Source organism: Cannabis sativa, chromosome X, assembly GCF_029168945.1.
Source record: "Cannabis sativa cultivar Pink pepper isolate KNU-18-1 chromosome X, ASM2916894v1, whole genome shotgun sequence".
Taxonomy (NCBI): Eukaryota; Viridiplantae; Streptophyta; class Magnoliopsida; order Rosales; family Cannabaceae; genus Cannabis; species Cannabis sativa.
Genome location: NC_083610.1, coordinates 52,364,127 through 52,388,825, shown reverse-complemented (window position 1 = coordinate 52,388,825; position 24,699 = coordinate 52,364,127). Strand labels below are relative to the sequence as shown.

At 36.0% G+C, this 24,699-nt stretch overlaps 1 protein-coding gene across 1 annotated transcript; it reads right to left on the bottom strand.

Moving 5' to 3' along the window:
• Window positions 1-16,656: 16,656 nt before the first annotated feature.
• On the bottom strand, window positions 16,657-23,029 carry LOC133031890 (uncharacterized). The gene is made up of 2 exons (XM_061105650.1): window positions 22,510-23,029; window positions 16,657-17,230 (listed from the first exon to the last, which is right to left on the bottom strand). Exons 1-2 carry the CDS (start codon window positions 22,979-22,981, stop codon window positions 17,187-17,189), a joined length of 516 nt encoding a protein of 171 aa, XP_060961633.1. The 5' UTR covers window positions 22,982-23,029; the 3' UTR covers window positions 16,657-17,186.
• Between the last annotated feature and the right edge of the window lie 1,670 nt (window positions 23,030-24,699).

Genomic DNA, 24,699 nt, shown 5'->3' with positions numbered 1-24,699 from the left:
ACTTGAAAGCAATGTTACCCAAGTTAACATTGCGACCCACAGGCGCGAATTCTACAATCAAGAGCAAAACCAAGAACTTTTGAATATGTCCTTGGACCTACTTGAAGAAAAATGCAATGAATTGCAAATAACCAATGCAGCTTACCAATGCCAAATAACGAGATACTTTAACAAAAGAGTCCGGAAAAGGTTGTTTAAGGTAGGAGATTTGGTATTAAGACGTGTTTTGCAAACACGCGAGATCCCATAGCACGAGTGTTCAACCCAAACTGGGAAGGTCCATATATTATTGAGGTTGTTGTAGGAACTGGGGTTTATAAATTAGCTTGGCTTAATGGCTAGCTAATAAAGACTCACTGGAACAACGAGCATTTACGGCCTTATTACCAACAATTTTATTATATAAATGTTGTATTTATCTCTCTAATGATTGATCAATGTTATGAATAAAGTTTAATTTTTTCAAGTAATTACAAAGCTTATTTCCTTTAAAATTAACTGGGGGCATATACATGTGTATAATAACTAGATTCCACCTAGAAATATATAATGTATTGCAAAAAACCTAAAAATTGAAATTTTTTCACAAAGGAGAAGGATAATTGATTAAAATTGTCTTTGGACAGTACAAAGTCAAGAATTGAAAAACCTTTTCTTTAAAAAAAAGAATTAAAATAGCAGTTGTAAGTGAGACTTTTTCTCATAAAACAATAGAAAGCTATATGTAATCTGAGAATAACAGCTCACATGTTTGTAGCGTAGATTGTAAACGAGACACAAACGTGCCTTGATAAATAATACATAAGCTAAAAATATGAATAGAGGATTAATTATTCATATAAGCAATCAAAAATATTCAAAATAGTTTTCAAAAGAGCTTTTTAGAAAATTGAAAGTTTGCTTTAAACATAGCAGATTATAAAATGCTCGCGAATAACATAGCAGATTGTAAATGCTCGCAAAATACGTGGTAGATTATTAATTACTCGTCTAAATTATGATAATGACGATGGAACACATGTAACTCAAGTATATCCTAAGAGAAATTGAGAAAGAAAAATGTTTGATTGTGAACTAAAATGCAATAAACAAACATAAATAACTCGAAAAAAGAAGGATAAGAGGCATAAAAAGTAAGATTATACAAATAAGCAATGTTGGCCATCCAACAAAATAAAATTTTTACAAAAAATGCCATAAGGGGCAACCATTGTCTTCCCCAAAAGGTTATTGTTCAGAAATTAAAATAAAAATAACTAAGTCTACTTGGTTGGAGACTTAGTTGGTTCTTCTTCTTCTTCCTCGGCCTCTTCATCCTTAGCAATCCCTGCTTCATCTTTTTGGTTTGCTCGCAAAAGGCCAACATCGCAGTGACTCCTTCCCCCAAAAAGCTTAGGTCCATATTTGGATTTGCCACCCAAGGTCAATAAATAGATCGTTTGGCGATCAAATTTATCCTAGCTATGGCATTTTCCTTGACCCTTTCAAGTTTTTTGCTGGCTTCATTAAGCTTTTTGGTGGCCTCGTCAAGATCTTCCTAAATTCTCTGATGGGCTTCACGGAGATCACTGGCTTCTTTTTTAGCACCTTTGAGCTCAGCCTTATGACTTTTCTTCTGCTCCTCAGCCTCCTTCATTAATTGAGTAACCTTTGTTCGAAATTATTCCATTGCCTCGCAACTAATTCATGTTGTTCAATGGTTGTGCGAAGCTCAGATTCCAATTGCTCAATTTTTTGAAGGCCTCTTTGGTGAGCCAAGTGAGAAAAGAGAGATTCCTGCAATTAAAAACAATTCAGTAAAAGGATGACAAAGGAAGAGTAAGAAATTTAAATATGAGATGAAGATAAAGACTAATCAATAGAGTGAGATTTAGACTCCTCTCAGATAAGCTCTAGAAGTCACCATTATTAATCAAATCCCAGTCATCTTGTTGAAAATATCTGTAATGACGCCAGTAGGAAGTAGTGAGCTGCGAGCATGCTTGCGAGCCTGTAGTGCCTGCATGACTTGGCAGGGGGCAGGAGGGCTCCAAAAACACTAACTCAGGTTGTGAACCTGAGAACTTAACCTGATGAACAGATTTTAGAACCTGTTGATCGGTGCTCGTAACAGCTGGGAGTGGGGAGGTTATGTGGGGAACGACTGGCTCAATAACCATCTGAGTCGAGGCACATTTCTTATTTGTTGTGGTCTTTCTTGATATCTTCAATGGTTCAGGGTTCGTCCCCGAAGAAGTTTTCAAAGCAACAACTCGCTTCTTACCTTTCTTGGAGCTTGGAGGGCTTGACAGAAGGTTTTCAAAATTCATATTTGTGAGACAATAAAAGAAGAACACCAACACTTGTTCAAAATAAACAAGGAAAATGTGTAGAGATAATCTCCCACTTAAGAAAATTACCATAGTCATTAGATGAAGATTAAGAACTATAATAACAAATAAATTCCCTAGATCCAGTGATCATGAAAAGGTCAAAGGTATTTAAGGGAGACATGTCCCAATCTGGATGGCTCACCCTATCAAAATTGGTGACAACTATTGGGCAATTTCGAAGTAAGAACGGTTACAACTTAATTGAATGTGGTGCTCGGGATACCAACTATCAAACATATGGGCTATGCGATCTACACAATTCCAAATGTAAAAATTGTACTGGCTATCCTTAAATTTAACTAAGTTAGTACGCTCGACTCAAAGTACAATAGGAGACCATCCAAAGAGACCAAAGTTATTAACTTGGGAGGCATCTTCTTCAGCTTCCTGAGGGGTTATACTCCTCAAATAGTGGGAGTGAGCCACGTAATCCCCGTCTTCTTCGTTGACAAGGACTGAAACTTGTTGCCAGTCAGAGTATTTGGGGACTTTGAAGTTTTAGGTAGACTGGTTGCTACTGAGGAGGTTGTAGGTCTTCAGGTTGTCCTCTTGTAGTAAGAATTCAGCCGCTTGCAACCCAAAGGGGAGACCGAGAAGAATCCTATGTCTTCTTTCAAATTCTGGAGTCGCAATGGGCCTCCTTGTAACTATTGTCAATATAACATAAATGAAATAAGTAAATGCCTACAATTATTAAGTTGAAAACTCAAAACCAAGTTTTTGAGATAAGGCAAAAACTTACATATTATACGAAATACAGTTATGTTGATAGGGGCGAGACCGGTTGTCCAAAAGAATTTGTCCTTGAATTCAGTCTTATTAGGCAATCTCACAATGATCCTTTGATCATTGGTGTGGGTCTTGAGATAATAGAAACCACTTGCTCCTACACTTCCTTGTAGGACATGCCTTCACATATTAGAAATACAAAATTTCTAGTGGGGTTGGACACTCCCACTTCAAGATTTGATATAAAACTTTCAAATTGGCCAATATTCTGTAAGAATTTGGTATCAGTTGAAAGGGAGCAATGCCTAAGTAATTGCATAACTCCTTTTAGTAGTCTTTGAGAGGAAGTACTGCTCCAAATCTTATGTGTTCGAGGCCCCAAGCGCCTATCCTAGACGGCTCGCTTGTACTACAACCTTCCTCTTGATTTACACGTTCAAGAGGAAAGCGACTGGATTCTCCTGGCGCAACAAACCTAACTCGACATTCTTGCCCATACTTGATGCCACATGACTTTAGTACCTCTCCAACATAAGCTCCTACGTATCTAACTTTAGACTCAATGAGCTCTGCCTCGAAGGTAGCGGTGGGGACTTGAGGGGTCTTGGATTTTGGAGCTTTTGAGGCCATGATCTCAAAATCTAAGGCACCTGGTGAAAAAGCAACAGTGACTAGAGGTAAAGACAAAGGTCTCGCTAAAGGAATATTAGTTAAATTTTAGGGTTTAGGCCAAGTAGCTTCTCGCAAAAAATGGTGTTTACCCTCAGCTATTTCTTGCAAAAATCGTCTAGAGAGACTGGAATTTTCATCTTGATTGGTTTTAATAAGATGATTTCTAATCCTTTCATCATTTAATTTGAGAATGGTTTTTGGTAAATCTATTGTTGACTTCGCTTTTAGCCAACGACAATGAGTCAAGGACTAAGCAATTGAATAATACAATTAAAAGAGAACCAAAACGATAAAATAAAAAGAACAACAGATTTTAAAGAGGTTCAGCCCCGTGAGCGTGGTAATAGCCTACTCCCCTTGGATTGTATTAACTTAAGAGAAGGAACAAAGTATTCTTCCTCTTTGAAAGCTCTTACAATTGATCTCTGAGTAATTCTCTTAGATCACTATTTTCTCTCTAGAATCTCTCTCTCTGAAGTAATTATTTTGATCCCTTTCATAGTGAGGCTAGGTCATTATTTATAGAGGCTTAATGCATGACGGATGGTTTCTCTTTTGCTTACAATGCATAAAATATGAAATTACAATGATTACATGATTATAATACACAAAATAGGAAACTAGAATAGGTTGCCATATTTCTCTAACCCAATCCCACGATTGTAGGGATTGTCTTCGTGTCTGTACATAAGAAGATCATTCTGAAGTAATTATCTCTTGTAAGTGGCTTGGCATAATAGTCTTCTACCTCGTCAGATGTCTTCTTTACAACTCTACTCAGGTAATTGACAATCATAGATGTTGACGAATTATGTGTAGGCTGCTAGGGACATTTACCTCTACCCAGGTATCAAAAATGTGAGACATATGTCGCTCGATCATCTTGCCACGTCAATGTGTAGAAAACTGAATCACATTTGCCCCCAAGTCTGCGCGGGACCTTCCCGGTCGCACGTGGACTTTACTCAATCTGGAGTCTTGTACGGACGGGTGACGCGTGTCCTAGGCGTCGATTGAAGAACTGACGTGACCCTGACCACGGGTCTCTTCAATTTCAGCTCATTAATGCTGATTGACAATTTTGCCTCAAATTGCATTTTAATGTTCGTGCATGAAGACGGTTATTTTGCCAGCAATGAGTACATAACGTACACTTTTGGGGGGAATTTGAGACATTTAAATTTTGAGATGATTACTTCTTTCTTTCGATCTGCCTATGAATAGGATTGAAAACCCTAATTAATCATTTTAGACATTTTTATTCTTGAAAAACCAGAGCAAAGAAATTTTCCTCTCTCAAATTCTTCGAAGAATTTCTAGGAAACTTGCCAGCACCATTCGAGTAGATCAAAAGCTTCAAATTAGTGAGTAAGTTCTTTATTTATTTCTTTTATACATTTTCATGCTTAATTTTCTTGGTTTTTGTCTACGAATCTTGATTGTTCTTGAACGTTTTCTAGGATAACCATAGAAATTCTAGGTTTAAGATTTTGAAATCTCGACTTTGCTTAACCACGACATTTGATTCTAAGTTCGATCTAATTTTAACCCCATGATATTCACCTTCACTTATCCATTTGGGGTTTAGTGAGAATCAGACTCCAATTCAAAGTTTTGAACTTTTGGGCTGAAAGTTCCATTTCTGAATGAAAATTTTATTTTTGACTCCTCAATCAGACCTGGTCGGTATATCCAACCTGTTTTTTATTCATTGCCCCAACCAATTCCCATCTTCTTGTCTCCTACCTTTTTTAGATGAACCCTGGTGAGTTTTGGGGAGGCAAACACCATATGGACCAGGATCTGCTTCAACTATTATACGAGGATCATCCTCATCTCTGTGCCAGCCCATCTTTGTCCAGTGATAACCTCTCTAACTCTATCTTTGAAGATTGGGAAGTAAGTAGTGAACACACGCCTTCCCCAGAACCCGAGCTGCAACACCATTTTTATCCCAGCCAGATCCAAGGTCCAGGATACGATCGCTCTATTCGGGAACTCAAAAAGGGGTGGAGACACTATCTTCCATCCTACTGGACATACATAGTCCGTCTCGACATCGTTGACACTTTGCCCGAGGGCCGTCCAAACCCTGTCGTTGGAGGTAAACCTGTTGCCACTTTTGCTGAAACTATCGCTAGGCACACAAACAAAATTCTGTCCAGGTGTAGAATGATGGCGCAAACCAAGCAAAATGTACAGAAATCTTCATTGTCTGACCCACACATCGCCCGTCTCGCCACCTTTCCTAAGGCAAAAAAGGGTCGGCCTACTACTGAAGAGGAGGACACAATTGGGGACGTTGAAGTCCAAGAGATGGAGGACCAAGGCGAGGTCCATCCTGCTACTCCTCCTGAGGCAAAAGGAGATGAAGAAGAGGGAGTAGCTCAGGTGCTGCCATTCGATGGCTTCAACGAAGAAGGGAAACCCGTGTCTGAGGCTAGGGAGGTTTTGGAGGTCAGTGAAGGCTTTGTTATTGAAGAGTACATCGAGGCCATCCCCCTGAGGAGGCAAGGTGCACTAGGAGATCGATGGGTCTCTACTCCATCCGTGGTGACCATGGAAAAGATGAAGAATTTTCTCAACCATGGTTACCTAGGGAGTGTCGAATGATTCCTTCCCTCCCCTTACCAACTGGCGACTAGCCCAGGGGAAGGTTACTATGCCTAGTCGGGAGTCCATACCAAGTAGGGTGCGATGTTGCCCATGCTCCCATACTTAAAGAGGATTGCCGACTATTACCATATAAGTCTGACCCAATTCACCCCAAAGGGCCTCAAGTATTTGTCTGCCCTGTTCATCCTTTACGCCATACAAGGATGGGGTGAGCCGTCCCTGCATGATACCAATTGGCTCTTTGATCTGAAGTCAAGTCCCAAGCATAACATGTCGGGATTCTTCTATGTTTCCCAGATTAAAAAGAAATGGTTGACGGGCACCACGACCAACGAGGTGACCAAGATAAGGGGCTTTGTGGACGAATACTACTTCGTCAAAGGAATGGGCACCGTTCACAGCAGCTTCCAGCAGGTGCCGTCCTATTGCTACCCTCTGTTCACACTGGAGCTTAGGAAGAAGGCACAAAAGATTCTTCAACTGCCTCCTGTCACACGGAACGTCTCCCTCTTGACTTCCAAGGCCAATTTTGTCAAGTATAAACTTTTCTAGGCTGATTTTGTACCAAGGCTGTGAGACAGCAAAGGAGGCTGTGCCCAGACAAGAAACTCCAAGCAAGAAGAGGAAACAGAAGGATTCTCCAAGTAGCCAAACACTTGTTGAGCGGTCTATCAGGATCAGGGAAGAGCTTGGAAGACCTGATCGGCAATCTGCCCCAATGGAGGGAAAGGAAAAATTTGTTCTGATAGAGCAGGAACAAGAAGACTCTTCAGATGATCAGCCTCCATCTTTACTTGTTCGGGAGAACAGTCCTGCCTACGTGTAGGGTATTTTAACTCATATTTAATTTTTATCTGTTTTGGCTTATATCATACTTTTTTTTAACCTTCTTATTATGTCCATGTGAAGCCATGTCTCAAAATGTGTTCTAGGCTCTAAAGAAGAGGTCAGGTGACAGCTCCGGCCAGACCCCTCTGCCCAAACGAATAAAGGGTGATGAAATACTGCCTAAGGAGAAAGGCTTGGTCGAGTCTCCTATCGATGTCTCTGAGGAGGTGGTGTCTGAGGTGGAGCCACCAACTAAGAAGGCCTTCAAGTCCAAGGGTGCCAAGGGAGGTAGCACAGATGGGTCTGGTCTGCCCAAGCCCTGAAACACTCCTATCATGCTAAACCCTGAGACCAAGAAGGGCAAGGAGAGCACTACAAGGATCGGCTACTTCCTGAGGTAAACGACCAACTATTCGAAGAGGACGAGATGTTCGTGGAGCTTCTGATGGGCGGGCTCCTGAAGGAGTCAACCTGAGTAAGTATTTTTTCCTTTGGTTTTTATCTTATCCCTTTATCCGTGTAGGTTTTAACCTTTTCCTATGCGGCTCAATTTGAAGATGGTCGTCACTTACTCCCGAGCCAAGTCTACTGCCGTGAAAACTATCACCACCACTACCAATCTATAGAAAGAGGTGGATGTGGCCAAGAAGGAGGTCGAGGTCGTAAGGGAAGAGTTGGGCGAGGTGAACAAACAACTTCTGGCCACCAATAATCGAGTTGAGGAGATGAAGAAGGAGATGCTAGAGATGCCATCTACCGCCCAGCTTGAGGCGGATGTCGAGGTTCTATCCAACGAGGTCAATAGTTTGAAGGACGAGAGGGAAAATCTCTGGACTCTTCTTGCCACTTTAACTACAGATAAGAGGAAATTGGAAGAGGATGTCAAATCCAGGCAGACAAGGGAGGAAGAGCTTTTGAAGGAGGTCGAGAGTTTGGAGTCTACCACCCTGGAAGTTTTCTACAAATTTTGGAAGGCCAACCTAGAAGGAAACTTTGATTACCTCAGTGATACCAAAGAGGCATATCTTAGTTACTGTGCGGGCCAAAAAGATAAGGAAAACTGTGAGGTAGCTAACTCCACAGCTCTGACCGATCAAAACACTGAGACTCCAGCCTCTAATGACCAAACTAATCCGTACAAGGAACCTGGTACTCCTGCTGTGTGAACCTTTCTTCTTCTTTTTTGTTCGGCCCATGGGCCTTTTTTAAATATAATATGGCCAACGAAGCGATCTTTAAACTTGGTAATACTTCATTTTATTTTAAGACAACTAGCTAACCGAGCACCTTTGATCCTGGGTTTATACTGTGCTTTATCATCTTTTCTTTTAAATGAATATTTTCCCTTGTTTTAGTAATTACACATGCAAACTCTTATGTTTTTTTGAGCTTGTTATTTACCAATGCTTTGTACGGGTATAGTTGCCCCCCAAGTGACCGAGCAGACTTATGACTCTTGGTCACTTACATTTCACAAGTTCAATTTTTGTCTGTTTGGCTTTTGGGTTCGAGCTCACCCTTTGTACATATTTTAATGGTAAATTCATGAGTTGCTATAAAAATAATTGATAGAATTAGAATAATAATTAATATCTTTATTCATTTATTAGTTTGAATAATTTTGTTACCGTAGTAACTTACATTTATTGAATTATGGAAGCTATTACCTGATCTAATTAATCTTTAGCTATTTTAAACATAAAACAATTGCACTTTTAAAACTGTACTTTGAAGATGGTCATCCGACCTGAGTACTAGTTATTTTATCTCAACCTTTGTGCGAGATTTTCCCAGAAGGCCATTTACTTAAGAGTAAATGTTCTAGCATTGTGTACTTGAAGTTGTCATCAGACCTTGTACAATTATTGGTAGTATTTCCTCAAATGTTCCCCATTCCAATACCTTGGTACTAGAACGAGCTCCATATTTTTGTCTTACCATCCCAACTTATTGTTGGGTTTTATGCCCTAAATAAAACTCATTTCAATATAATCAGATTTACTTATTAATAAAGATCAGAAATAACATTTAATGTTGCATGGTTCACATGATTTATTTCATGATTATATATACATTATGTATGAATTCTATTTAAGTCCAGAACATATGAATTTGTTAATGATTATAGTGTTGTCAGCACAATGGAATATAATCTTAATTATATGTTCGAAAGTTTATTCCCTGATTTGTCAGAACAATGGATTTAGACTGGCATGATAATCAGCGATAGGTATTCTTACACCTTGGATAAGTGTTATGTCCCTTCCAGGGCATTGGCAAAGTTTACCAGTATCGGATGTATGGACTATACATCGGAAGGGACCGATATTGAACTTTGATTAGATACATTAAAATTTACCGTAATATCTATTCAATTCAATATCACCCGTTGATCCTAGATTAAATGATCTTAATCCTGATATGTTTAGGTTCGATCTCAAGAGTATTATACATGTTCTTTGATTTGTTAGTTAAGCCTATTTTTTGGTCAGGGTGATACGTACATTTTGGGAACATGATAGTATAATTGAGTGGGAGCGCTAACATAAATATGGAATCTATAACTTCTATAGGAATTTAGAAGTGAAACGATGATATCCTTCGAGCTTGGCTAAACAGAGATAAATGGTGGAGATCTCATTTCACTTCGCTGAAATATCATTTATACGAAGCTAAGTGTTTTAAGGATAAAATACATTGAAGGTGTAACGGTAATTTAGTGCGTATTCAATGTAGATCATATATTAGAGGGTCATTGATCAAATTAGGATTATAACAATGGATAACTAATGATGCATCTATATCGTGGAACATATAGAGCGTTTTATATGACTGAGACTGCAATTCCAAGTTCTAAGTGTGGATTCAATAAGGAATTAATAAGTTAGGGAATTTACTTGGTAAATTCGGTTCGACTTATTGGAAGCTCGGAAATATAGGCCCACGGTCCCCATACTAGTTGAGACCATACTACTTATAAGACTTAGTTAATTGATTTTAATTAATCAATTTTAATTCTAAAGTTAGACTATGTCTAGTTTATGAATTTTCACTAAGCAAGGGCAAAATTGTAGAGAAAAGAGATTCTAGGTTTATTTATTAATTAAGAGACTTTATACGTCTAATTAATAAATATATTAAATGACAATATTATTTAATAATTAATTTTAGTTATTAAATAATTAGAATTGACATTTAAATAGTTGAATTTGAAAATTGTCATTTTTGAGAAAATGAGATGCAGAAATGATAAAATAACAAAATTGCATAAAAAAGGCCCATTATCCAAAGCCCATGGCCGGCCACACTTAATGGATTTTATCATTTATTTTTTCATTATTTTAATGCCACATAATTCTAACTTCAACCTAGGTGGTTACCTATAAATAGGTAGTGATGGCTTCAGGAAAAAGATGATGCATCTCCTTCCTTCAGAGAAAATCTTCTAGCCGCCACCTTCTCTCTTCTTTTCTTCTTCCATTTTGAAATCATTGAGTGATAAAGTAGTGCCCACACACATCAAATGGTATCTCAATCATAATGTGTAAGACTGTAGGAGATTCCAAACAACAAGAAGGAGAATCAGCATCAAAGGAAGGAGAGAAAAAGTTAGTAGATATGCAGTTCAAAGATCATTAATTTGATTTTGAATTATATCCAAACTTACCTCCCCAGAAATTCGAGTTGCATATTGATGATTAGTTACTAGTTGTTGCCTAAATCCTTCTATGGTAATAAAATTTCAGAATGATGCAATGGTTGTATACTTAATGTAAATCATTACTAGATTCATGGATGACCCAATTGAAATCTTAAGAAAAGCTAGAACTGCTAACCCTGGTTTGCATGTTTGTTAGCTATTCTAAGTGATTAGGGGTGGAGCATCCCATAGTCATTAGATAAGAAAGTGTTTGTTTAAACAAATACTACTTTTCTAAGAAAATGACTAAGTTTGAAAATAAAGTAGCAAATAAAGGAGATAATATTTTTTGATTCCAAAAGTGTTCTATCATCTTATTTTTACAAGATGATCCCACTGCCTCTGTTGTCTTAACACAACTGAAGAGGTCTATACAATTTAGTTTTCTTTGACATAGTTCACGGTACCTTGTTGTAGTGGGAGAGTTTTTAGGAACTCACCTTCTTATAACTTGGAAGACACTAGTGATTAAAATCCATTGTGAGTTTAAACAAGTAATGGATTGTCAAGATAAGAAACTAAGAAGAAAGCCAAGAGAACTATCGTTTGTTCCATGATTTCCTTCGAGCTTAACAAAACGAAGATAAATGGTGGAGATCTCATTTCACTTAGGTGAAATATCATTTATACAGGGTTAAGTGTTTTAAGGATAAAATACATTGAAGGTGTAGCGGTAACAATAGTGCCTTTTCAATGTAGATCATCTATATAGAGGATCATTGATCACATTAGGGTTATAACAATGGATAACTAATGATGTGTCTATATCATGGAACATATAGAGCGTTCTATATGACTGAGAGTGCAATTCCAAGTTCTAAGTGTGGATTCAATGAGGAATTAATAAGTTAGGGAATTTACTTAGTAAATTCGGTTCGACTTATTTGAATCTCGGTTATATAGACCCATGGTCCCCATACTAGTTGAGACCATACTGCTTGTAATACTCAGTTAATTGATTTTAATTAATCAATTAAAATTCTAAAAGTTAGACTATGTCTACTTTATGAATTTTCACTAAGCAAGGGCGAAATTGTAAAGAAAAGAGATTTTAGGTTTATTTATTGATTAAGAGACTTTATATGTCTAAATTAATAAATATATTAAATGGCAATATTATTTAATAATTATTTTCAAGTTATTAAATAATTAGAATTGGCATTTAAAAGGTTAAATTGGAAAAATTTGTATTTTTTAGAAAATGGGAATGGAAAATAACAAAATGGGAAAGTTGCAAAGTGAGGCCCAATACCCTTTGTATGACCGGCCCTATGCATAGGAAATTCCATTTGTAGTTTCCATTATTTTAATGCCATGCAATTCTAACCTAAACCTAGAGGGAATTCTATAAATAGAAAGTGTTGGCTTGAGGAAACACACACACATCTTTGATCACTTTGTTTCTCTTAGAAAAAGCCTCACATGCCTCTCTCTCTTTTCTTCTCTCTAAATTTCGAAACTTTGAGTGAATGAGTAGTGCCCACACACATCAAGTGGTATCTCAATCATAGTATGTAAGACTATGGAATTTCTGCATCAAAGAAGGAGAGAAGAAGATCCAGGTTCAGATCTTGGTGATGCTCTGGACGGAAATGAATCAAGGGCTAGAGATCTGAACGGAAGGAGTCATATTATTCCGCTGCACCCACTGTAAGGTTTTCTAACTTTATATGTGTTTATTTTCATTGTTTTAGAATTCATATTAGGTTGTTAATTTAACATACTTGTTAGTAAATCTAGATCCTGGTAAAATAATTTTCAACACTTACATGGTAGTAAATTTAGATCCTGGTAAAATATATCTAACAACTGGCCTTAGAGCCATGGTAATGATTTACTTTCATGAAATATGAATTAAAACGATGTTATGTGTTGATTTAGATGGTTTCATGTGGTTTATGTGCTTATTTGATGATAGTTTAGAAATCGCAATATATGTTGCTGAAATATTTTTTATTTCGATCTTAAATTATTTTTTCTGAAAAGTAGACAAAAAAATAATAAATTTAGGCTTTTACAGAACCTAATTTGGATTTTTTATGAATTAGTTATGATTTTTTGAAGTTGAATGAAAATATCTGAAATCGGGTTGCACACACGCGCGCGCAGGAAGGGAATATCTGAAATCGGACACGGGCTGTCTGAAGACGCATCCCGCCGAGCTCCCTCGGTCAAGAAGGCTGTATGCAGCCTCATGGCTCGGTCGTCCCCTTGATTCCGCGCGCGCAGGGGTATGCAATGCATACCCCTGTGCACCAATTTTATTTTCTTCATAACTTTTGATTCAAAAATCGTTTTTCATTGAAACAAAAGCCAATTTTTGGTAGAATTTTGTGTAGAATCTGAGTTTTCAATTAAAAATCTAATTGTCAGAATAAAACTAATTTTTATTATTTTTTAATTAACTAAAATTAGTTTTAGATATTAGTAGGCTTTGATTTTTGAAAATTTGATTTCTCACAAAGGAGCCTTATGGTTAATTTTGAAATTTTAGATTATTTTATTTATTTTAATTATAAGATCAGATATTATTTTTTATTAAATTTGAATGATCTTACTTTGATATTAAAATATTATCTTTTAAAATAATCTTGTTCAAATTTCAAAGTTTGCTAACCATATATTTTTTTTTTTAAATTTGTTATTTTTTGAAATATATTTTATTAATTAAAATTATAAGAGTAGGAATATGTTAGGTTTAACATTTTATCTTATAAGACATTTTTTTTATTAAAATTATATTTTGGCAAAAATAACATGAAGATTTAAAAAATTGGTTAGTTTAGTTTGATTAGATATTTTACAGTTTCAAACCATAAATTTTTCAAACTTATTATTATTTTATTTTTTTTTTAAATATTCTAACCATATAAAATATCTTATTTTTCAATTAGTTTATTTATGTAATATTTAAATTTATTAAATTATAAGACTTAGAATATAATAATGAAATATCTAAATTTAAAATTCAAGATATTTTATTATATTATCTTATTAGAAATTTTAATTAAATTTAAATTTTGAATAAACTTGATATTTGAAAAATTGGTTAGATATTTTTATTTTTTGTTAGAATTTAGGAAATTTAGGAGTTTGTTGAATTTTGAATTTTTTCAAATATTCTCTAACAACCTAAATTTGAATTCTAGTTAAGATATTTATTTTAAAATTTAATTTTATTTTAAATTTTAAAATTGAGATATTTTAGCTTACTTTTCAGATATTCCAGATCAGTTATTTATTTGTATTGTTTGTTTATATATTAATATACAAATTTTTTTTTACAAACCTATTATTTATTTGATCTAAATTGCTATGATTAACTTGTTGACAGATCCAATGATCTGATTTTAATCATAGTCCAATTGTCAATAGATCTTATAAATAATTTGTAACAGGTAATTTTTGCTATTTCTTTCATCTGTGTAAACCTAGTAACATGATAGGGCCCATACAAATCATTTGACCTGTGTGAGCCTATATGTTTGCTATTGGGCTTAGATGCATAGAGGAAGTCCATTTAAGTTTTACTAAGTAAATGGACTAGGTTGCTAAAATAAATTTTGACATAAGTAAATTTATTTAGGCCCAATTAGATTTGGGCTTATTCAATGAATAACAATTGTTTATTTAAAGGTTAAATTCCTCTCTTTTGGGCCTTGTGTGAGAGTTGGGGGCCAATAGAAGTGGGTACGACATACTGAACCCAGCTCCCCCTCACATGAACTACCCCAATTGTGAAGGCCCATTTTCCTTATTTAAATAATTGTATTAGGTTAATTATATTAGTCTAACCTAATTAAAATTGAATTAGCAGCATAATTAACTTTTAAAATATATGAAATCTATTTTTCATTTAATATTTTAAGGTTAATTTTAGAAAAACACTTAGTTAATGATATATATTATAGATAGTTATTTCTAGTACTAATTATTTTTCTAATATTTAATTAGGAAAATATCATAGATTGTCAAATTGATTGTTTAATATTTAATTTTGGTACAATCTAAGTTAAATATATTTTTCCTAGTATTAAACTAGAATTAATAATTAAGTCTCATCTATACTTAATTATTTATTTCTTGAACTTAATGCATTTAATTAAATTGAAAATTAAAATATCTAAGTTGATTTTCATAATGATACTTAAATATTATTATTTTCATGTTATTTAATTAAAATTAAAAATTATTTTAAGTTTGAAATCTTATTTCAGAATAACTTAAATTTGAATAATTTTCAAAATATATTTTATTTTATTTTATTAATCTTTTTCCCACAAATTTCGAAATTGCATTTCTTAAATGCAGAAATTTCGAATTTTCTTTGAAAAATATATTAAAGTTGAAAATTATTTATTTTAATTTTGGACCAACTTAAATCAATGATTTTTTCATTTAATGATTAATTAAAATAAATGAACTAAAATATATTATAATTAGAAAATGAATTAATTAGTCAATGAAAGTCTAGATAGTTATTATCTGTTTTACTTGAAGTATTTTTCTAGTGTATTTAATTAAATAGAAAATTAAAATTTAAGTTGATTTTCATCATGATACTTAAATATTTAAAATTTTTCTTTAATATTTAATTAAATTGGAAAATTATATTTTTTGTTGTAAATTAATTTTATTAATTAATTTTGGGCCAACATAAAATTAGAATAATTTTTTCCAAGATTTATTTTATTTTATTTTAACAAGAAATTTCGAAAATTGTATTCTTAAATACTTCAATTTTTCGAAATGCAATATATATTTATAGAAAATTAAATTTGAGTTGTAAGTTAATTTAAATTAATTTTGAAACAACTTAAATTGAATAATTTTCTAAATATTCATTGGAAATTATTACTAAGATGGCAATAATTCATTTTATTTTCATATCCATCTAAGTATAATTTATAAATATTAAATTAAAATTTATATTTAGAATTTTTCATTCTAAATTGGAAATTTTAATTAAATAAACATATATTTAAAATAAAATGATTAAAATAAATATTAGAAGACAATAAACTTTATTATTATTAGGACATTCGATCTCCATTGTTGGTCTTACAATAGTTAAATGTTTTCAATATAACCTCGAGACGCTAGACTTCGTCCCCCTTATGGATGGTTATTCGTTGAACGCATTTAACACCGTAAAATCTCATTTGATAAGTGTTTTGTAAGTTTTCGTCTCTATTAGACTCTCCCCTACGGTGACTACTTAGAGATAAACTTATAAAACATGAAACAATGGTGGAAGCTCATAAAATGAGAATAACCTTGACTCTCGCCTACCGGGACAACTTTGGATTCTTATTTTGATCGAATAAAAGGTTGTTAGAATGGTTTGCATTTTAGATGAGCTGACAACTCTGTTCAATGAATGATACTTTGACTCTCGCCTACCGGGACACTGTATCAGTTTGTTGAAAACCTTGGAAATTATTTAGGATTGTATGTTTTAGTTGTAACACCCCGATTTCCCGAGATGTCACATAGGATAGTCCGTATAAAACAATTTAATAAGATAAAGACAATCAAATACTTCTTTATTGAAAAATATCCAAGCATGAGATCTCATTGTTTAAAACAAAATACTTTAGTACTGTAAACTTAAATAAGAACTAGTTAAGTCAAAATAATAGTTCCAAAATGTTTAGCAGTTAAAAAAAACATTAAAAGCAAAATACTGTGTCAGCCCCCCTAACATGCGGGCCACACCTCGAGCTCTTCAATCTCACTGCTTAGCCTTACCCTTACCTGCACACAGAGTACCCGTGAGCTAACGCCCAGTAAGAAGAGCTATGTAGGACATAACCCTCCTAACTAGTTACTTGACATAATTTACTCTTTAATATTAATCAACAGTAATTCACATTCCATAAATATATCCACAACGCATGTTGTTCTCACATGCACACATCAAGTCTCATACCGCACATTATACTCACATACGATAATCAACTATTCTCTCATGTTGATCAGACATGAGGTAACCTGCCCTGCCTTGTGTTATTCTCACACTTGGCATCCAACAGGGCAATTAATTACCATAAGTTGTACTCACCCATGATAAGGTTATAACCTGCAAGTGATATGCTCACACAAGCAGCAAGACCCTAATATTATTCTCATGCTAACGATGCTCACAAAATATAAGGAAATCACAACACAATCAAATTAAATAGCAAACCAACCCAAGTTGTATGCATAACATACACCCTGTGCAAAGATGTCCACTCTTCTTACCTCAGTTGCTAAGACCACACTTGCTACCTCGAGCACCTCAACGAATTTCCTTGTTGAGAACAAGATCCTAAACATTCATTAACACAACAATACACTCAAAATACATTCAAGTATGAATCTCTAAACTCATACAGAAACTTACGTAAAAATACGTAACACATAGGTCTATTTCACTTGCATGACACACCATACATAAGCATTTATTATTTTGATTCACACAAGCATATTGCATGGACTCAAACAAACATTCTTAACGTAAAACATGAATTCGTACAACACATTTTTACGTAAAATTTACTAAAATACTATTTATTCTTATTAAAGTCCAAATAAATAGTTAATTAATCACCAATAATTATAATAAATACCTACAGCAACCAATAAATAATAAAACCTATTCCATTCGATATCATAGACAGTAAATGGTATTTCAAAAATACATTTTACTATTTTAACAGCACTTATCCATTTTTCATAATTAACTTAAGCATTAATTAAGTAAATTCATGAAAAATATCAAAATTGATTAAAAACCGAATGTAACTCTTCTAACACAGTTTATAATCTGTACTAAGTCATAAATAATTTTCTTTGAATTTTCTAAGCAACCTAGGTATTTTTCATAATTAAAATAAGAAATAACATCAATAATTCATGAAAAATACATAATCGCCTGAAAATTCAATCTACCAATTTTATAACCGTTTATATATCATAGTCCATCATATAAAATAAATCTAGATTTTTCTGAGCACCCTAAGTATTTTTCATAATTAATCTATGAATTATACTAAATAATTCACAATAATTCCAAATAAATTCAGAAAATTATGAAACTTCACCAAGCACCTTAGAATAAAATAAGGAATCAAAATATACAAAAATATATAAGAAAAACACCTCAGAAACGGTTAGAACGCGGTCGCCAGCGTTCTCGTCGGTTTCGTCGCCGGTAAAGTGTAACTTTGTCTCCGATTGCTCTTGAAGCGTCCTTTCGATTGGGGAAGCTCTCCACAATGATCAGGTTCTCAAAACGATCAAGAAAAGTTGTCCGAGAAGGCAGATCGGGGTTGTCTTCTTCGTTGGCGGTGTACCGTCTTTAATGGAGTCAAAATTTTGGATTTTCGTTTTGGACGTTAAGCTTCGTTTTCTTACGTCAAAAACATTCCTTAGGGTCCCATGCACTCAAATATAACCTCCCTTGACCCAAGAACAAGCTTAAACACGTTCGAATTCGAGTCCGTAACTAAGCCGCACCTTTGAAGCTTCAAAAATGGCGAATCTCAAAACGACGACTTCTGCCCCTTATACCACGTTAAAAAGCTTCCTTAGGTCGTATATAAGTGATCCCAAACCCCCACGTTCACTCAGGTTTCACTCCGCTTGAAGAAACGAAAATTTTCGGTATCGTATACGCCGTATACGTGCTCTCTCTCTCTCTCTCTCTCTCTCTCTCTCTCTCTCTCGTTGGTTCTCTGTTTTGGGTGTACGAAAATAGAGCTTAAAACTTAATTTCTATCGTGTTTAAACCCAAGCAAAATATCGCTTTGAACCGAAGTGGAACGATTCCCATTCCACAAAAATCTCGGTTGTTACGGGACGGTTCTACATAATATCGTATATATGCATATCTTAATGTTAATATTAGTAATAATATTGATAATAATAATAATAATAATAATAATAATAATAATAATAATAATAATAATAATAATAATAATAAAACTACGTTAATAATAATAATAATAATAATAATATACCCATATAACAATATATATCTATTAGGCATTATGCACATGCCAATAATATCATATCATCACAAAGAAAAATCTCATACATATTTAAATCCATAAATATGTAAAATAATAAAAAAAAATACTCTCAACTAAATAAAATTTCAAAAATACCCTTTCGGAGTTAGCAGATATTACAATTATCCCTCTCTAAAAGAAAATTTCGTCCCGAAATTTTACTCAAATAATTCAGGATATTGTTCTCGCATATCAGACTCAAGCTCCCAAGTAGCTTCCTCAACCACACTGTTTCTCCATAGGACTTTCACCAAGGTAATAGTCTTATTTCTCAAAATCCTATCTTTTTGATCTAGAATCTTTATCGGGCGTTCATTGTAAGATAAGTCTTCCTGCAAACCCAGTGTTGCATAGCTCAAAACATGTGATGGGTCTGACACATATTTCCGGAGTTGAGATACATGAAATACATTGTGCACCCCAGATAATGATGGCGGTAAAGCTATTCTATAAGCTACACTGCCTACTCTGTCCAATATCTGAAATGGACCAACATATCTGGGACTTAGTTTCCCTCTCTTGCCAAATCTCTTCACCGAGAGTCCTTTTCGTGGTGTCACTCGAAGGAACACATGATCACCCACTTCGAACTCAGTGTCTCTCCGCTTCAGGTCTGCATAAGATTTCTGTCTGCTCTGAGCTGTGATCATTCTAGCCCTGATCTTCTAAATAACTTCGTTGGTGTGCTGAATTGCATCTGGCCCTAGGAGTTTGTTCTCTCCCAACTCATCCCAATGCACTGGAGACCTGCATTTTCTTCCATACAACATCTCATAGGGTGCTACCCCGATAGTAGACTGATAGCTGTTGTTGTAAGAAAATTCAATCAAAGGCAGGTATTTGCTCCATGATCCTTGGAAATCTACCACACATGCCCTTAACATATCTTCCAAGATCTGATTTGTTCTCTCAGTCTGACCATCTGTCTCTGGATGATATGCAGTGCTGAACTTCAATCGAGTTCCCATTGCTCTCTGTAAGCTTTCCCAAAAAGACGAAGTGAACCGAGCATCTCGATCACAAACAATAGAATACGGTGCCCCATGTAATCTCACAATCTCATTCACATAAAGTTCAGCAAAATGGTCCATGGAGTAAGTCATGCGTACTGGTAGAAAATGGGCAGATTTTGTATACCTATCGACGACTACCCAAATGGCGTCATGTTGCTTTGTAGTCTTAGGTAACCCAGTCACAAAATCCATGGAAATCTCTTCCCACTTCGATTCAGGGAGCTTCAGTGGTTGTAATAATCCTGCTGGTCTTTGATGCTCTGCTTTAACTTGTTGACATGTTAAGCATTTGGCCACAAATTCAACTACATCCTTTTTCATACCAGGCCACCAATACAATGCTTTTAGGTCATGGTACATTTTAGTGGTCCCGGGATGAACTGAATAAGGTGTAGTATGAGCTTCTACCAATATCCCCTTCTTGAGCTCATCATTATCGGGCACATAAATTCGTCCCTTGAACCGAATTAATCCCGTGTCTGATATTTCATAATCTTTGGCGTTACTATTCAAAATTTCTTGCTTTAGTTCACTGAGCTTTTGATCTGTCGTCTGCCCCTCCTTAATTCTTTCTAACAAAGTGGATTGAAGTGTGACCTTTGCAAGTTGCCCTGTAATAAACTCTATACCAGCTCGTTCCATGTCTTCCACTAATTCCCTTGATACTCCTTGTAAAGTTGAAACTAGTCCGGGACCTCTACGGCTGAGTGCATCTGCTACCACATTGGCTTTACCGGAATGGTACATTATCTCGCAGTCGTAGTCTTTGACCAGCTCCAACCATCTCCTCTGCCTCATGTTTAGCTCCCTCTGGATGAAAAAGTACTTTAAACTCTTATGATCGGTGTAGATTTCACATTTCACTCCATAGAGATAATGACGCCAAATTTTTAGTGCAAAAGCCACTGCGGCTAACTCTAGGTCATGTGTCGGGTATCTCTGTTCGTATTCTTTTCATTGCCTTGAAGCGTAAGCAATTACCTTCCCTTCTTGCATTAGAACACAACCCAACCCTTGTTTAGATGCATCACAATATACCGCAAATTGTCCCTCTTCTGTTGGTAAACTGAGGATTGGTGCTGAGATAAGTCTATTCTTCAACTCTTGGAAGCTTTGCTCACACTTGTCTGACCAGGAAAATTTTAGATTCTTCCTAGTTAATTCTGTTAAGGGTGTGGCTATCTCTGAGAACCCCTCAACAAACCTTCTATAATAGCCTGCTAAACCCAAAAAGCTTCGAACCTCTGAGGCGGTCTTTGGTCTAGGCCATTCTTTCACTGCAGCAACCTTGGCAGGATCTACTTTTATTCTCCCGTTAGTGACAATGTGGCCCAAAAATGCAACCTCGGACAACTAGAACTCACATTTTTTGTACTTGGCATACAATTGATGTTCTCTCAGTCGCTGCAAGGTCAAGCGTAAGTGCTCCTCATGTTCCTCCTCTGTCTTAGAATAAATCAGTATATCATCTATGAATACAATGACAAACTGATCCAGATATTCCTTGAAGACTCGGTTCATGAGGTCCATAAAAGCTGCTGGGGCATTTGTAAGTCCAAATGACATCACCATGAACTCATAATGCCCGTATCTCGTTCTGAAGGCTGTCTTCGGTATGTCTTCATTTTTGATTCTTAGCTGATGGTATCCTAAACGAAGATCAATCTTAGAAAACACCTTTTTCCCTTGAAGCTGGTCAAACAAGTCGTCAATTCTCGGTAATGGGTACCGATTCTTTATAGTCACCTTGTTCAGTTCTCGGTAATCTATGCACATTCTCATAGTACCGTCTTTCTTTTTAACAAATAGAACTGGTGCGCCCCACGGAGAGTAGCTAGGACTGATAAACCCTAACTTAAGCAATTCTTCCAACTGTATTTTGAGTTCTTTCAATTCAGATGGTGCCATTCTATATGGTGCACGGGAAACTGGTGCTGTTCCGGGCACTAATTCTATCACAAATTCGATTTCTCTGTGTGGTGGTAACCCGGGTAACTCCTCTGGAAATACATCAAGAAACTCAGCAACTACCCGTGTTTCCTCTGGCTTTCTTTCAATTTTCTTGGTGTCATCAACCACATTAACTAGATACCCTAAGCACCCACGCTGCAATAGTTGCCCAGCCTTCATTGCCGAAATAATAGGAGTGCGGGGTTTCTTTCCTACACCCCTGAACTCGAAAGTCTCTCCATCTTCTGGTGTGAAAACAACTTTCTTTTGCTTGCAGTCAATTGATGCTCTATATTTGGTAAGAAAATCCATGCCCAAGATTACATCAAAATCAAATAAATCTAATACAATCAGGTCTACAAATAATTCTCTACCATCTATCCTGACAGGTATACCCCTAAGCCAACTTCTAGAGATTACAACCTCCCCAGATGGTAACATGGTTCCAAACCCCACAGTAAATAATTCACTCGGTGCATTTATATGATTAACAATTGTGCTAGCAATAAAGGAATGAGTTGCACCTGAATCAAACAAAACTTTACAAGTGGTGTTGGCCATAGGAATCTGACCTGATACAACCGAAGGACTGGCCTCAGCTTCTGCTTGAGTGATGGCAAAAACTCTGGCTGGAACATACTTGTCATCTTTCTTGGGTTCTGCTCTGTTCCCAGTCTGTCCCCATAGTGGGCAATTGCGTTTGATGTGTCCTTCTTTTCCACATTTGTAGCATGCTTTTGCGCGACACTCGCCGAGATGACGTTTGGTACATTTAGGGCATTCTGGAATGTTTCGCCCACTGCTGCCATTAAATCGTTGGTCGTTATCACTTTTGTACCTCTTGTCTTGACTTGGCTGCCCGGACTGGTCCTGTCCTCGTTTCTTGTGGTCATTAGAATTGGCTCCACCTTTCTTCGATTCTCTCCTGGTAACATTTTCCTTCCAAATTTTGTTTTCACTCCGCTCAGCTGTAAAAGCCATTTCGACAACTTGAGCATAACTGAATTGACCCCTTGACACAATTTCCACATCTCGAGCAACCATTGGTTTCAGGCCCTCCACAAATCGATGTGCTCGCACTCTATCAGTAGGTACCAGATCTGGAGCAAATTTCGCCAATCTATCAAATTTTTGTGCATGCTCAGTCACAGTAAGACTCCCTTGGACTAACCCAGTAAATTCATCGACCTTTGCTGCTAGAACTGCTGAGTTATAATACTTCTCATTAAAGACCCTTTTGAAATCGTCCCAGTTCATGGTATCTACATTCTTTGTTTGTTCCACCACCTCCCACCAGATACGAGCATCTTTCCTCAGCATGTAAGATGCACACTTCACTCGGTCATTCCCATCCACCCTTAGCATCTGCAAAATGCTTTCTATGCGACTTATCCACTCCTCAGCCACTACCGGGTCTATGCCTCCCTCAAACTCAGGTGGGTGTTGTTTCCGAAATCTCTCTGCTAACAACTCATGTCTAGCCTCTGTAGCAGGATATACCACTGCAGCTGGTGGGTCTCTATTTTCTGCATCCTGCCTTATTTGGACTGGCGGCTCCGGTTGACGTCTCAGCTGACGAAGTTCTTCATCCTGCCTATGAATGATTCCTTCCAATGCGGCAATGCGCTCTTCCCATCCCTGTGGTGCTTGAGGTGGGTCATTGATCCCTCCATCATCTCGGCCTTGGCCTTGGCCTCGACCTCGACCTCGACCCACTCTAACTGACCTTCTAGAAGGCATTTCTAAACTCCTGAACCACACAAACCAATACACATCAAGATCATTTTGATCATAAATTTTACATGAAAATAATGTTACCCTCTCGCATGCAGAAATTTAAGGCAACTTAATTATAAGTAATAACCACTTAGAGTACAGTGAGTCGAGCTCGTCTCATGGCGGTGAACTTTACATGTTAGGGCTAACCACATTCTTTAGGACCGTATTGCTCTTATACCATATTGTAACACCCCGATTTCCCGAGATGTCACATAGGATAGTCCGTATAAAACAATTTAATAAGATAAAGACAATCAAATACTTCTTTATTGAAAAATATCCAAGCATGAGATCTCATTGTTTAAAACAAAATACTTTTAGTACTGTAAACTTAAATAAGAACTAGTTAAGTCAAAATAATAGTTCCAAAATGTTTAGCAGTTAAAAAAAACATTAAAAGCAAAATACTGTGTCAGCCCCCCTAACATGCGGTCCACGCCTCGAGCTCTTCAATCTCACTGCTTAACCTTACCCTTACCTACACACAGAGTACCCGTGAGCTAACGCCCAGTAAGAAGAGCTATGTAGGACATAACCCTCCTAACTAGTTACTTGACATAATTTACTCTTTAATATTAATCAACAGTAATTCACATTCCATAAATATATCCACAACGCATGTTGTTCTCACATGCACACATCAAGTCTCATACCGCACATTATACTCACATACGATAATCAACTATTCTCTCATGTTGATCAGACATGAGGTAACCTGCCCTGCCTTGTGTTATTCTCACACTTGGCATCCAACAGGGCAATTAATTACCATAAGTTGTACTCACCCATGATAAGGTTATAACCTGCAAGTGATATGCTCACACAAGCAGCAAGACCCTAATATTATTCTCATGCTAACGATGCTCACAAAATATAAGGAAATCACAACACAATCAAATTAAATAGCAAACCAACCCAAGTTGTATGCATAACATACACCCTGTGCACAGATGTCCACACTTCTTACCTCAGTTGCTAAGACC